General features: G+C 46.3%; 1 protein-coding gene across 3 annotated transcripts in view; it reads left to right on the forward strand.

The window, feature by feature from the left end:
- The first annotated feature begins 60 nt into the window (after window positions 1-60).
- Window positions 61-16188, forward strand: part of LOC105490756 (ATPase copper transporting beta) — a 147638-nt gene continuing 131510 nt past the window's right edge. The window contains exons 1-2 of one of the 3 annotated variants that reach the window (XM_011756656.3): window positions 61-181; window positions 784-888. In XM_011756656.3, coding sequence (XP_011754958.2) covers window positions 838-888 — 51 coding nt within the window. In that variant the 5' untranslated portion in view covers window positions 61-181; window positions 784-837. Of the gene's footprint in view, window positions 427-783; window positions 889-16188 lie in introns of all 3 variants that reach the window. The other 2 variants (XM_011756654.3, XM_011756660.3) reach the window with 2 other exon arrangements.

Here is a 16188-nt window from a genome sequence, read left to right on the forward strand (position 1 = left end):
GCGGGACAGCAGCGGGGGTTGGGCTGAGGAGGGCGTGGCCTGTGATTGACAGCCGTCGCTCCTTCCCTTGCCCCTCTCCCCAACTGGAAGCCCCCGCCTGGGCGCCTGCGCCCCCCTCTGCGGCCCAGAGCCCGTCGCCCGTTGGAGGCCATTGGCTGCGCACCGCGGATCGATTTTCCAGGTGCGGAGTTCACTGTCGCCGCTGTTGCTTCCTTTGGGACCCGCGGCGCCCGGCAGTCAGTCGCAGAGTCCGAGGAGGGGGCAGCGCAGAGCGGACCCGACGTGGCGCCACCCGGCACCTTCCCCGCAGACGGTGGGTGAGCCTTGGGAGCTGCGTCTGCGGCCCGGCTCTGCGCCGCTCACCTGCCCTCCCGCTCCCGCACACGCCTGAGATCCCAGTACAGTGTCGGAGCGCACCAGCGCGAGGTGACTGAGACTGCGGAGGAGGACGGGCCTCCGCCCTGCGGCGCCGGCACGGCTGAGGACACTTAGGCACCGGCGGGGCCGGCAGTTCCAGGGCGGGCACTCCCAGCCCCCTGGGGAGTGGGCGAGGGTCCGAGGCCCACTCTCCCCTCGCGCTCTCATCCGCACTCCCCCAGGTCGGGAGGACGGCGGCGCGCAACTTTGAATCATCCGTGTGGCGAGGGCTGCAGCTTCCCCGGTCCCTAATTAAGGGGCGGTTCCCGGACCCCTCTTGGCATTAGAGCCGAGCCGCGCCGATGCCCTCGCGCTCCGCGCCTCCCCTCCCCGGATTTTAACACCACACTCTCCTCTGCCGACCAGGTGACCTTTGGCTCTGAGCCGGATCAGAGAAGAATTCGGTGTCCGCGCAGGACGATGCCTGAGCAGGAGAGACAGATCACTGCCAGAGAGGGGGCCAGTCGGAAAGTGAGTTTTGTTACCCTGCTCCCGCGCAGCGAGCTCACTCCCACCAGGAGGACTTCCCTCCCCGTGTCCTACGCTTACTCGACCCCACGGGGTGCGCAGGCAAGGCCGAGCCAGACCCCCAGCTCCAGGGGCGTCGTGGCGTGGGAGAAAAGGACACTTTAGAAAAAGCGTGCGGTCAACTGGTGTTTGGGAACGATGGAAAACCCCACACCTCAAAATGCATCTTTATGCTTTTAAGGGATCTGATGCTGGAGAGGTAAAGTGAGCATCGAGTTGCTGTGCTAGAGCCCTAATGGCTCAAAACGATGAAGTTAGTTACCTGGAGAAGTTACTCAGAGCCTGGTGCTTGGACCAGATATGGTATATCGAGGCCCTGGAACTTTTATAACTGTTTTAAGTTCATTTTAATTGTACAAGTAATACATTAAAACAACCTTTTAAAAATGCAAACAGCACAGAAATATTTTGCACGAAAAGCAGATCTATTTTTCAGTATTTTTCTATTCATGTACGTATGTCTTCATTTGGCAGATATTTATTGAGAACTTACTATGTTTCAGGCACAATGTTGAAGAGTTGATACATGTATCTATATGTAATATGCACACACTCAAGAGAAATCTTTAGGTTTCGTTTGTGTGAGGTGTTAAAATTTTTGTTTTACCTAAATGAGATCACCGTATGTGTATTCTCTAACTTTTTTCAGTTTAACAATATATCTTAGAGATTGTTTCACTAGCTGTCTAATTCAGTGCAACCTCTGCACAGTTTGAACGCATCATAGTTTATTCATGGTTTCCTAGTGGTGGACATTCTGTTTGCTACTTTTTTCCCCTCTCTCTCTCTTAGAAGTGAACGTCTTTGTACATGATTTTTAATGCTGACGCTGTTTCTTTAGGATAGATACTTAGGCCTGGATTGCTGGACAGAACAGTAGGCTGTTTCTTTTCCACAGATTTCTGAAACTAATTCAGCAACATTGCTGGGTGCCGTTTAGTAGTGAATTCATCTAGGCTCCAGTGATACAGAAATGAAAACTAATGGATTAGTGGATGGACAGAGAGAGGCTGGTTGGTAGGTGGTTTGTACGGTATGATGACTATGCATTTGATAGGGGTATGAAGAAATATTGGGAGCGGTGGCTTGTGCAGTGGAGATTTCAACTTCCTACAATGTCCCCACCTAGAGAAAAAAATCCTGATCCTTCAAATCAAGCTCAAGACCTGCCACCTCCTTGAAATGTTCTGTAACTGCTCCTGCCCATGTTGACCTGTCTTCTGGAATCCTCTGATAATAGCATTGACCAACGTTATTGAGCTTACTGTGTGCTGGGTATTGCGTTAGGCACTCATATCCCTCTATGTGCACTCTTGTGTTTAATCCTCACAAAAACCCTTTGATGTAGATATTATATCTTGTTATCAACATTTATTCAACAAATATTTTTTTGAGTGCTATATGCCAGGCGTTTTAGACACTGGGGATTTAGGTAGCACCAAGACCTTGCCCTTATGAATTTACTTCCTAGTCGGAGATAGGAAAAAAAAGGGCGTAAACAAATATATAGTGTAGGAGTTAAGGGAAAACTTCTTCTGTGTCCCGTGAAGCATCACTGAAAAATCAGCTGACAGATGGCAGATTAATAGGAGAGAAGGCATGCACATTTACTAACGTGCCGTGAGAGTCTTACAAAATACAATCTCAAAGGAAGGCAAGATGGTTGCCACTTTTATACTATCTTGAGGTTACAGAAAGAGTGGAGGCTCTAAGCTTGGCCAAAAACAGGTTGTGTTTGTAAATCAGGTTATAGGAGGGAGAGAAGAGGAGACCTGGCTAGCAAAGGTGGTCTTATGTAGATGAAACCTCACAGGTAGCAGCCCTCAGGGAGAAGAAATGTTTCAGACCTTGAAGGTGCCAAACTCAGCTGATCTCACCCAGATCCAGACAAGGAAGGGCCCTCTGAGAAAAACTGGCTGCATCAATGGAGATTCTGTACAGATGCTCACCTCCCTCACAGTAGGACTACTTTTGTCTGTAGGCCCTCTGAATGGCCATCTCAAAATATTTCAAATAAGTCTATTTTGAGGTGAAATGTTTTGGTTTCCTTCAGTAGCTTTATTTCAGGTACTAGTTAGTACTGTGAAGAAAATAAAGCAGTTTGGGTCCAGGAGTTCAAGACCAACCTGGGCAGCATATCAAGACATCGTTTCTACCAAAAAAAAAAAAAGGCTGGGCATAGTGATGTGTGCCTGTTGAACCGAATACTCTGAAGGCTGAGGCAGGAGGATGGCTTGAGCCCAGGAGTTTGAGGCTGCAGTGAGCTGTGATCCTACCACTGCACTTCAGCCTGAGTGACAAAGCAAGATCCTGTCTACAAAAAAAAAAAAAAAAAAAAAGGCAGAGTAAGGGAATGACTTGGGTGGAGAGGAAGATGCGGTTTTAAGTAGGTGGTCAGGGAATGATTTCTCTGGGAAGGTAGGATTTGAGTAGAGCCTTGAATGATTCAGATTTTGGAGAAGTATCCTAGGTTCAGAAACCATCTAGTGTGAGAGTCCTAAGGCAGTTGTGTGATAAGAAGAAATATATACTTGGTCTTGTCCCACGTTCCTGGTCCTGACGTAGAGCTTCTCAAACCATTGTAATTTCCTGAAGGAAGGTGATAGGAGCATCTGTTGTTATTCATAACAAATCTCTTTCACCCTTACCTGAGTTTCTGTTAATGAGAGGGCTCTTGATAGGCCCCTAGATAGCTTCAGGATGGAGGCTGATTGCCAGAAGAACCAACCATGTGATTAGGGGATTCGAGTGTTCAGCCCGGTACTCCAGCCTCTGGAGATTGTGCCAGTAACCAGTGGACAATGATCTCCTCAGTCATGCCTGCAGAATAGAGCTTTCTTTAAATTTTTATTTATTTTTATTTATTTATTTATTTTGAGATGTAGTCTTTGTCGCCAGGCTGGAGTGTAGTGGCGGGATCTCAGCTCACTGCAACCTATGCCTCCTGGGCTCAAGCGATTCTCCTGCCTCAGCCTCCTGAGTAGCGGGGATTACAGGCGCCCACCACCACACCCAGCTAATTTTTGTATTTTTAGTAGAGACAGGGTTTCACCATGTTGGCCAGGATGGTCTCTATCTCTTGACCTCGTGATCCGCCCACCCAAAGTGTTGGGATTACAGGCGTGAGCCACTGCGCCTGGCATTTTTTTTTTAACCAGTGCAGTGGATCACAAATAGAGCTTTCTTAAAAATCCTAAATGATGGGTTTTGGAGAGCTTCCTGTTGGTGAACACATCAAGGTGTTGGGAAGGTGGTGCCTGGAAAGGATATGGAAGCTCCTGGAAACCTCCATTCCCATATTTTGCCATATCTTTTCCATGTGGTGGTTTCTTAGCTGTATTTTTTATAATAAACTGGTGATAGTAAATAAAGTGCTTTCCTAAGTTCTGCGAGCTGCTCTAGCAAATTACCCAACCTGAGGAGGCAGTTGTAGGAAACTCCTGACTTCACAGTTGGTCGGGAGTCCAGATGGCCCAGACCCGGCGACTGGCATGTGGAGTGTGGGCACTCTTGTGGGCCTGAGCCTTTACCTGTGGGGTCTGTGCTAACTCCAGATGGTTGGTGTCGGAATTGAATTGAATTGTAGGGCCCCCAGTTAGTGTCTGGAGAGTGAGCATTGGTTGGTGTGGGAAAAAACCCCACACATTTGGTGTCAGAAGTGTCATGAGTGGAAACAGTACAGAAGACATAATGTTAGAGTTTGGGGAACAGTAAGAAAGCCAGAGTGGCTGGGGCAGACCTAGGATTGAGTCCTAGCCAGGCCTGCCTGGCTTTCTCAGTTATTTTTTATTGTCGAAACTTACTTGACACTTGGTCATACCACCTGGTATGATTATTTAATGAATATAACTTTTATTTGCAACTCTGTGCTTCTTGAAATGGGAACCGGGTTTGTACCCTTTAAAAAACCATTTCCCACAGCACATATAGGTGCACTACAGTTGTTCTTGAATGAGTGAATTCTCGACATGATTTCTCCACATTGTTTTATCTTCAGAGGCCTCTCTGTGGGGCAGCAGTGACCTGGTCATTCAGCCTTCAGTCCACAAACATTGTGGAGCACTTTCTGTGTGCCTGGTACTAGGCCAAGCAGGGGGAGGCGAAGATGAAGAGAGGTCAGCCCCTGTGCTGGATGCGTGCTGGGACAGAGCTGTCTACACAGTACAACACCCACAGAAGGGGTACAAAAATTCCTTCAGTGGGAAGTGGTGCTCGAGTGGGTCTTTCAGGAAGAACAGGCGTTGACACATGGGAGCACGGAGAGAAGGGCGTTGACTAGGCACATGGGAGCACGGAGAGAAAGGCATTGGAGGCAGAGACCAGCATGTGTAAAGGTCCAGAGGACTGGAAATGGAAAGAGGCAGTTAGAGGACTGTGAGGGGCATGGCAAGGCTGGAAGAGTGGAAGGCTGGAAGGTCCGTGGAAGACCCTGTTTATCAGGCTAGGAGTTTGGACTTTACCCTACAGGATAACAGCCTAAGTCACTCCTGCAAGGCAGAGGGTGAACTGGGCAGGAAACTGTGGGAGACCAGCTAGAGACTGTTGGAAATGATCGTCCCCATCCAGACCAAAGGTGGCTGAAAAACCTGAAAAAGAACTGTAAGTTAGGTCTTCTACCCTTACTCTCTATGGAATTGTCTTCTTGGTAGAGAAACTAGGCTGTCTAAACTCAACTGTCCTGAATATTAGAGGCCAGTGGTCGTTTTAGCAGCAACAGAGTGCAGTTGGTAACTACAGAGCAGGGTAAAATAAACTAAGCAAGTGACAGAGATGGATTTTAAGTGCTTCTTTACCTGACATACATTTTCCTCTCAATGGGAGGGATGGAGATGGCCCAGTAACATGAACACTGCTCACTGATGTCATAGCACAGGTATCAAGGAAGTATCCATGTTCAGGTGACTTTAGTGTCATTTTTATCTATAGGAGAAAATTGGAATCATTGCATAGTGATGAGTGATGTTCTGAAATGTCCATAGCTTTTTTTTTCTTATATAGATTTTTCTTTTTTCTTTTTTTTTTTTTTTTTAGCTAAGTTAAAGGAGAAAATCTGAGCAGATCAAAGGTCAGTGAGATGGGGGCAAAGCAGAGAATGACTTTTTTATTGCGATGTAACTAACATAGTAAATACAGCTTTTTTGATTTTTGTTTTTGTTTTTGTGTTGTGTTTTGTGTGTGTATTTTTTTTTTTTAGACAGAGTTTCGCTGTGTCGCCTGGCTGGAGTGCAATGGCTTGATCTTGGCTCACTTCAACCTCTGCCTCCTGGGTTGAAGCAATTCTCCTGCTTCAGCCTCCCGAGTAGCTGGGATTACAGGATCCGCCCCCAAGCCTGGCTAATTTTTGTATTTTAAATAGAGACTGGGTTTCACCATGTTGGCCAGGCTGGTCTCGAACTCCGTACCTCAGGTGATCCACCCTCCTTGGCCTACCAAAGTGCTGAGATTACGGACATGAGCCACCATGCCCGGCCACAAATACAACTTTTAAAACACTAGTAATTGTGAAATCTTTCATTTCTGAACATAGCAGCTTTGTTGGAGCCAGAAATTCAGGCAACCACATGGATGGTGCTGCTAGCAGTTTCTTGTTTCTAATCTCAGTTATGCCTTCTGATGCCTTTTACTTGTCCTTATCAACTTTGTGTGATTCTTGGCAAGCCTTTGCCATTTGGAGTGAGTCCTCTGCACAATTTCTGCTGTCCCTTATTTTCAACAGGTAACTTCACTTCTTACTCAAGGAAATTTATTTTTTGTTTAGTAGAGACAAGGGTTTCACTATGTTATCCAGGCCGGCCTCAAACTCCTGAGCTCAAGCAATCCGCCTACTTTGGCCTCCCAAAGTGCTGGGATTACAGGTCTGAACCACCACACGCAGCCTCTTCACATCTATTTTGTTCAGTCACTGCTGTATTCCAAGGTCTAAAACACAGTTTCCTGCCCAGTTCACCCTCTGCCTTGCAGGAGTGACTTAGGCTGTTATCCTGTAGGGTAAAGTCCAAACTCCTAGCCTGATAAACAGGGTCTTCCACGGACCTTCCAGCCTTCCACTCTTCCAGCCTTGCCACGCCCCTCACAGTCCTCTAACTGCCTCTTTCCATTTCCAGTCCTCTGGACCTTTACACACACAGAAATATAGAGATGTAAAGTGGGAAATCAGGGGTCTCACAGCCTTCAGAGCTGAGAGTCCCAAACAGAGATTTACCCACAAATTTATTAACAGCAAGCCAGTCATTAGCATTGTTTCTATAGATATTCGATTAATTAAAAGTAAGGGATGGGCTGAAATAAAGGGGTGGGTCTGGCTAGTTATCTGCAGCAGGAACATGCCCTTTAGGCACAGGTCGCTCATGGTGTTGTTTGTAGTTTAAGAACGTCTTTAAGCGGTTTTCCGCCCTGGGCCGGCCAGGTGTTCCTTGCCCTCATTCCAGTAAACCCACAACCTTCCAACGTGGGTGTTATGGCCGTCATGAACATGCCACAGTGCTGCAGAGATTTTGTTTATGGCCAGTTTTGGGGGGCCTGTTCCCAACAGAGGCACAAAGGGACTAAGATAGAAATTGGTACCAAGAAGTGGAGTGTTGCTATAACAGATCCCTGAAAATGGGGAGTTGGCTTTGGAACTGGGTAAAGGGTAGGGGACGGGAAGAGTTTGGAGGTACATGCTGGAAAAAGCCTAGATAGTATGAACTAAGCATTAAGGATTATTTTAGTGAGGGCCCAGAAGAACAGAGCTGTAGACAGAACCCGAATCTTCTTAGAGGTTACTTAAGTGGTCATGATCAGAATGTTGGTGGAAGTATGGACAGCAAAGGTCATTTTGATGAGGTCTTAGATAGAAATGAGGAATATTTTATTGGGAACTAGAGAAAAGCCCATTCTGTTTTTATTTATAAAATGGCAGAGAACGTGGGTCAGTTGTGTCTGTGCCCTAATGCTTTGTGGAGGATAGATGATGGAACTAGATGAAGAGTGATGAACTAGGATATTTGGTGGAAGAAATCTCTAAGCAGAGAGTGCAGGGTGCTGCATGGCTTCTCTTAATTGCTTGTAAGAAAATGCAAGAAGAAAACAAATTAAAGACAAATTAAAATCAAAAGGGAAGCAGAACTTACAAAGATTTGGAAAATGTTCATCCTGGCTAGATCATAAAGAATAAAAAGGCTGCTGGGATTAATGACCTTAAAGGGATTTGGGAGGTCTTTGGGACTGCTACTTCTGTCACAGGCCCTGAGTGCCTGGACCACGAGGGCAGGAGGGAGAGGACCATGCCCCGCCAGTGGGGCCATGGGTCTAGTTGCCCAGGGCCACCTCAAATCTCTGCTTCCTGCATTCTGCAGTGCTCCTTGGCCACCCCAGCTGTGGCTCAGGTGTGGCTTGGGCTGCTGCTCTGGAAGGTGCAGGCTGTAAACCTTGGTGTCCATGTGGTGCTAACTGCAGCTGAGCAGAGTTCAAGAGCTGTGGAGTGTGGCTACTTCCATCTAGATTTCAGAGGATGTCTTGGAGGACCCAGGGCCCAGGCAGAAAACGTCTATGGGGAAGAGCTGTCACAGAGCGCCCCCACTAGGGCGGCACCATCAGAGTCATGAATTGGGCAGTGCCAGACTACACAGTTCAGGGCTCCATCTAGGGGGAATGAGGGAAAGACTATAAAGTGTTCAGGGAAGCAAAACAAAGAGAATAACTGATTGGTTAAAGTAGAAAGGCCTAGTTATAAGCTGTCATGAGATTGGAGAAAAAATAAAAAATAAGGAATAAAAAAGACCCTAGTTAGAGTTTAGTTGGTGGTTCTTGATTGATGAAGCCTCTAGTTAGAGGTAGTTGATGGATTCTGCCTGGTTACGCTTAAGCTTTGTTTTACTGTTTGTATTGAGTTGGATTTGGTTTGCTTACATAGGAACCTGAAGTGCTGGAGTCTTCTCAGCCTAATTGCTTCCTGATTAATGATTTTTTAACACAAGTTAGGATGCAACTCCATCTTCCTGATACCTCATGGCCTAAGACAGCTGTTGGGGCTGCAGCTGTGTATTTCAAGTTTGCACACCGCTGAAATAAGGGAAAGGCAAGGATAATCCTGCTCTCTCTTTTTTTTTTTTTTTTGAGACAGAGTCTTGCTCTGTCAGCCAGGCTGGAGTGCAGTGGCACGATCTCGGCTCACTGCAACCTCCCTCTCCTGGGCTCAAGCAGTTCTCCTGCCTCAGCCTCCCGAGTAGCTGGGTTTACAGGCATGTGCCACCACACCCGGCTAATTTTTATATATATTTTTTAGTAGAGATGGGGTTTCACCATGTTGGCCAGGCTGGTCTTGAACTCCTGACCTCAGGTAATCTGCCTGCCTCGGCCTCCCAAAGTGCTGGGATTACAGGCGTGAGCCACCACGCCCAGCCAGTCCCGCTGTCTTTTAAGGAGCCTGCTTAGGAGCCCTGACAAACAACTTTGCCTTATATTCCATTGGCTAGAACTTTGGCCGGTTTTCAACATCTTAAAATGGAAAGATTTTACTGTATAAAACTCCAGCTATCCACCTTCTCTTGGAAGCTCTGGTGACACCAGGCCTTTTGACAACAGTTGGCTGGAGCTGAGGAACAGCTGCCTCCTCCAGGTGGGGCATGAGCTCCTCCTGTGGCCGCAAGCCCCACATGGCCTGTTCTGCTCATTTAAGTCACTGCCTGCTTGTGACAGTACAGGCACACCTTTGCTTTATTGCCCTTTTGCAGATGCTGTGTTTTTTTTTTTTTTTTTTTTTACCCAGTTGAAGGTTTCTGGCAACCCTGCACTGAGCAAGTCTACTGATGCCATTTGTGTAACAGCATGTACTCACTTCATGCCACATTTTGGTCATTCTCACAATATTTCAGATTTTTCATTATTATTATATCTGTTATGGTGATCTGTGATCAGTGCTGTTTGATGCTACCATTATAATCATCTTGGGGCCCGTATAAGATGGCAAAGTTAATCTATAAATGTGTGCATTCTGACTGCTGCACTGACTCTAGCAGTTCCTGTCTCTGTCTCTCCCTCCCTCTCAGGTCTCCCTGTTTCCTAAGACACAACAGTATTAAAATTAGGCCAATTAATAACCCTACAATGGATTCTAAGTGTTCAAGTGAAAGAGTCCACTCCCTTTAAATCAAAAGCTAGAAATGATTAAGCTTAGTGAGGAAGGCTTGTCAAAAGCTGAGATAGGCTGAAACCTAGGACTCTGGTGCCAAACAGTTAGCAAAGTTGTGAATGCAAAGGTAAAGTCCTTGAAGGAAAGTAAGTACTACTCCAGTGAACACATGAATGATAAGAAAGCAAAACAGCCTTACTGCTGATATGGAAAAAGTTTTAGTGATTTGGACGTAAGATCAAACCAGACACAACATTCTCTTAAGCCAAAGCCTCATCCAGAGCACGGTCCTCAACATTGAAGCAAGGCCTTCTACTAGCAGAAAGACCATGACTTACTGACAGCTCAGATGATTGTTAGCATTTTTTTGCCATAACATATTTTAAAATTAAGGTATATGTATTTTTTTAGACATAATGCTATTGCACACTTAATAGACTATAGTATAAACATAACGTTTATATGCACAAGGAAACCAAAACCTTTGTGTCACTCACATTATTAGGATATTTGCTTTATTGTGATGATCTAGAACCAAACCCATGATATCTCTGAGAGATCCCTGTATTTGAGCTTAGATCCCTGGCTTGAAGGGATAAAGGAATGAGTAAGTGAGGGAGGAGGGAGTCAGCTTTTGCATGAGGCTCGCTTGCTCCCTCCTTCCCTCCCTTTCTTCCTTCCCTCCCTCCCTCCCCTCCCCCTCCCCTCCCCTCCCATCTGCTCCCTTCCCCTTCCCTCCCCTCCCCTCTTCTTTAACAGGTTCTCTGTTGCCCAGGCTGGAATGCAGTGGCAGGCTCACTGCAGCCTGGTTCTCCTTGGGCTCAGGTGATCCTACCACCTCGGCTTCTTGAGTAGATGGGACTGCAGGCATGTGCCACCATGCCCAGCTAATTAAAAATTTTTTTTTTTTTTTGTAGAGACAGCGTTTCACCATTTTGCCCAGGCTGGTTTTAAACTCCTGGGCTCAAGTGATCCTCCCATTTGAGCCTCTCAAAGTGCTAGGATTACAGGCATGAGCCCCCACACCCGGCCCTGAATGTTGAGTATTGTCTGAAAGTTTAGCAGTCTTTTTACAGCAAGCACATTTGTAAGTTGTTTTGCCTTGGCATTCTTTGTCATTCATTCAACAAATATTTATTGAGAAAGTCTGTAAGTGTCAAGCAGTGTTTTAGACCTTGGAATACAGCAGTGACTGAACAAAATAGATGTGAAGAGGCTTGTGTGTGGTGGTTCAGACCTGTTATCCCAGCACTTTGGGAGGCCAAAGTAGGCGGATTGCTTGAGCTCAGGAGTTTGAGGCCAGCCTGGATACATAGTGAAACCCTTGTCTCTACTAAACAAAAAATAAATAAATAAATAAATAAGCAAGCAAGCAAGCAAGCTGGGCATGGTGGCACGCACCTGTAGCCCCAGGTACTTGGGAGGCTGAGGTGGGAGGATCACTTGAGCCAGGGAGGCAGAGGCTGCAGTGAGCCAAGATCACAGCAGTGCACTGCAGCTTGGGTGACAGAGTGAGACCCTGTCCTTTTAAAAAAAAAAAAGTGAAGGATTCCTGCTCTTGTGAAACTTAGATTCTAACTGGGGAGATGGTTGTTAAAAAAGAGTAAGTAAAAGATATATTATTGCATTTGGTGGTGATTGAGAATTCTCGAGAAAAATAAGACAGGGAAGGATGATAGGGAATTGGGAGTGCATGAAATTTAGATAGGGTCATTTTGGGGAAATCACTGAGAAGTTGACATTTGAGCAAAAATCTCATGGAGGTGAGGAGGTGAGCCCTCTGGATATGGGAGGTTGGAGGGAAGTATTTCTAAGCTAGTAGAAAGTTCCGGAGGCAGGTTTACGCCTTGCTTACCTAAGGAACAGCAATATTAGAATGATTGTTTCAGAGTGAGTAAGGGGCCAGGAGTGTGAGGATAAGTTGGAAGGTAATGAATGGGAGGGCTGCAACTGTATAGTCTTACAGATCGTCCTTGTAAGGATTTTAGGTTTTATCAAGCACATGGGAACCCCCTGGAGGCATTTTCGGGGAATGACATCTTGTGACTTCCTCTTAAAGGCATTCATCTGACTTCTGTGTTGAGAATAGACTTTAGGGGCTAAGAGCAGAAGCCAGGAGGTCAGTTAGGAGATTCTAAGCAATAGTGCAGGTGAGATGAGCTGGTGGCTTGGACCAGGGTTCTTGTGGATGTGTTGAAGTCATTGGATGCTGGATGCATTTTGATGGTGGAACTAACAGAATTTGCTAAACATTTACATGTGGGTTTGAAAGAAGGAGATGATTCTTTTTTACTTTTTAATTTTAAATTAATTTTAATTATTATTTTTGAGACAGAATCTCACACTGTCATCCAGGCTAGAGTGCAGTGGTCCAATCACAGATCACTGCAACCTCCATCCACCTCCTGGGCTTAAGTGATCCTCCTACCTCAGCCTTCTGAGTACCTGGGACTACAAGTGTGCACCACCATGCCCAGCTAGTTTTTTATTTTTTGAAGAGATGGTTTCTCACTGTGTTGCCCAAGCTGGTCTGAAACTTCTGGGCTCAAGCGGTCCTCCTGCCTTGGCCTTCCAAAGTGCTGGGATTACAGGCATGAGCTACTGTGCCTGGATGAAATGATTCTTATCAAAGAGAAATCCAGATTTTTTTCCTGGGCAAGTGGAAGGAAACAGTTGTATTCACTAAGGTGGGGAAGACTGTGGGAGCAGCAGGGGAAGGGCAGAATATTGGGAGCTCTGTTGTAGACAAGTTAAGTTTGAGATGTGTAAGAAACACCGAGGAGATGGTGATGAGACGTTTGGGTCTGTAAGTGTAGCGTTTGGGAATTGTAGGCTGTAGGTGGTGATATAGTCTGAATGTTAATATCCCTGTCAAATTCATATGTTGGAATGTAACCCTGAAGGTGATGATATTAGGAGGTGAGGACTTTAGGAGGTGATTTGGCCATGAGGGCTCTGCCATCTCGAATGAGGTTAGTGCCTTCATAAAAGAGGCTTGAGGGAGCCACTTTGCTCTTCTGCCATTTGAGGATGCAGCAGCAAGGCACCATCTGTGAAGCAGAACGGCCTTCAGCAGACACCGAATCTGCTGGCTCCTTGATCTGGAACTTCCCAGGCTCCTGAACTGTGAGCAATAAATTTTTGTTGTTTATGAATTATCCAGTCTAAGGTATTTTGTGATAGCAGCCTGAGTGAGCTAAGAAAGGTATACTTCTCCTGGCCTGGATGAGTGCACAAGGAATGAACAGAGAAGGAAAAGAGCTCCAAGGGCCGAAAGCACTTGCAGGTTTGGGGGCTTGGAGGCTCTGGTGAAAGACTCTTGAGTAGGAGCTGTTGGTGGGAAGTACAGGAGGAAAATCAGGAGGGTGGGGCAACTTGGAGGCTGAGCTTGGAGACAAGGACTGGTCACCTTGGGCAGTGCGAGTGTCACTGACTGAGAGTAAGGATGGGGGTGGGCAGTGGGGACCTGAGGAGCCGGAGAGGGGATAGGACCACTGTCTCGGAGAGCGAAGGGTGAGAGGACTAGGGGGTAGTTGGACTGCCAGGTGGCAGCACGGGTCCTCCCGCAGTTAGTGGTGCTGAACCAGAGTGCGGCCAGCCAGCCTGGATGTGCGTTCTCTCTCACTCTTGTTGAGCTGCTGGAGGACAGGCGTGAAGCCAAGTGGAACTGAGAGCAAAGCAGTGTTGAAGTTTTGCAGGTAGGTGCCAGATGATGAGGGCAGCCAGTGAAGTCGAAGGTACGTGGAATGAACTGTGAAATGGAAACACTGGCTTTTACTTTTTGATAATCCCGTTATTTCTCTTTTTGGCATCCCGTCTCTTCATAATTTAGAACTATCATAATCATTTTTCACTCAAGACTGTTCAGCCAAGTGCAGTTTATTTAAGAGCACTCCTTCAGTGAGCTTACTTAGGTATGTGTTTGTTTGTGCCTGTCTCCTGTTAATAAGCTGGTATGAAAGTCCTGCTGAACTAGTTGTTTCAGTCTTGGAGATCAGCAGTGGTATGGGGAGGAGAAGCCAAGCCGATGTTAAAGCCCACCATCCTTCCCTCCCCCACTCCCAGCACCTAGTGATTGAGGAATTCAGAATTGAATACTGCCCTTTGCTACTGTTCTTCTCTCCTAACTTGCCAGTAAACTTCCAAGAGCAGTATGTGTCTTGTGCTCCTCTTCTGGTCTTCTGTTGTGCATACACTTAAATACTTGGCTCTCAGGCTGTAAATAATCTGCATTGGTTAACACTCCCCTCTGTTCTGAAGGCTGGGCTGCTGGAACCCTGACTGTTGGTGGCTGTGCTGTTTGCAGTGCTCACGTTCTCTGCTTGGGAACCGAGCATGCAGCTTTAATGTCAGGCTCTGCCCTCCTATCCTGTCATAGGATCTGGGACTCCTCTCCCCATCTTGGGAGGGCTGGCCTGGGGATTTCATCTGGGAAGCCCTGCCCAATGTGAGCCTCTAGCTGGACTGAGCAGGTAATGTTTGTGAGTGCTGAAATATTTTAACCAGATGTCCCTCCTCCAAAGAGCCCTTTGTCCTGGAGGTTCATGGAAACATGAGCTGCCCATCTGCCTTTGGGCCCAGGCTTCTCAGGTTGCAACAAGATTGTTTAGGACACCAAAGAGATATTTATTTTTATACAGGAAAGATCCACAGACTGTGAAGGTGAGTAGGAGGTAAAGAAGATGAATTTTCTTCTGGAAAATGGCTCGTGAAATTTGTACATGTGGAAGACAGAATAATCTAGTGCAAGGAAACCCTTGAAGACCTGTTCTAGAAGGAATATATGAGGGACTGATAGAGTTTGCCCTTGCGTTGTGGTAAGGGGGGCAAAAAGTGCCATGAAATTCTAGGTAGAAAGCACATTCTGAGCAGTATATAATTCAGCTCATTTTTAAAATATGGTTAAATATACTTATTAAAATGTAAGTATGTAAATAACTGCTTAAATATACTTATTTAATGTCTGATACTGTTCATCACCATGTTAGGTGTGTGGGCAGCTAAGATATGAGATCCTCGTAGGATCTGACCATGTTTCCCAAAGTGAGCACATGCCCATAGGCATCAGTAACAAGTGTGGACTGAGCTGACTGCAGCCTCAGTGGACAGAGAAGACTTGTCCTCCAGCAGTGTTACAGGCTGACCCCCTGCTGGCACCCTGATGTTGACATTAGTGATGTTGGCATTCAGATAAGGGAGAGAGCCGCTGGCTGGATTCCACAGAGAGGCAGGACTTGAAGGATAAGAAGGATTAGATGATGCCGGGAAGGGGAGGAGCAGGGAAGCCAGGGTCAGGTGTGAGTAAAGGGGAAGGTGCTAGAAAGAGGAGTTTGGACTTAATGCTGTAGCCTGGGAAGGTGGCCCATGCCTTGGCCGTTCCACAGGTCCCTTAGATTCTATGGGAGCAAAGGAGAAACCACTGTGTTTACCCCAGACTTGCCTTCTTCCTACCCTCCCCCCATCTTGGTGTACTCATCACCATGTGCCCAATCTGTGAAACTAGAAATGGCATTGTCATCCTCAGGCCCACACTTTTTGTCACCTGCTGTGATCCAGCAGTCACTGAGTTGGGAGGCCTCCTCGTTTGTTTAATCGTATTCTACTATTAAATTTCTTGCCCCTTGTAATCCCCCCTCTCCTGAGTCTTCATTCTTGTTTCTGCCCAAACTGTTTCCAGATCACAAATATGATTCTGTGAGTTCTGTGCTCAGAAACTCCTGGTGATTCTACACCAGCCACAGGACGAAGTCTAGACTCTGCTCTTTCTAACCTGGCCCCAGCCCCTTTTTCTGGCTGTCTTCTGGATCTGAGCCACCATCTAGAAGTGGTTTGAATGGTGAAGTATTTCAATTTCATGGAGCTAACAGGATAGACTATTTAAAAGCATGTGGCACATATGATCCCTATATATTTTCCTTATTAGCTATTCATAGGCACAGCACAGAAGAAGCATTTATATTTATAATGATCTCATGTCACCAAGGAAAAGTTAAAATATGTTCAATAACTTGCTTTAAAAGGCAGCAGAAAAATAGATGTTACCTTTGGGGAAGATTTTCACCTGGAATGACTAATTTTTTAAAAATCTAATGCTTAAAGAGATAAGCCTCAGTTACCTGGAAAACCTACTT

This window comes from Macaca nemestrina, chromosome 16 (genome assembly GCF_043159975.1).
Source record: "Macaca nemestrina isolate mMacNem1 chromosome 16, mMacNem.hap1, whole genome shotgun sequence".
Classification (NCBI taxonomy): domain Eukaryota; kingdom Metazoa; phylum Chordata; class Mammalia; order Primates; family Cercopithecidae; genus Macaca; species Macaca nemestrina.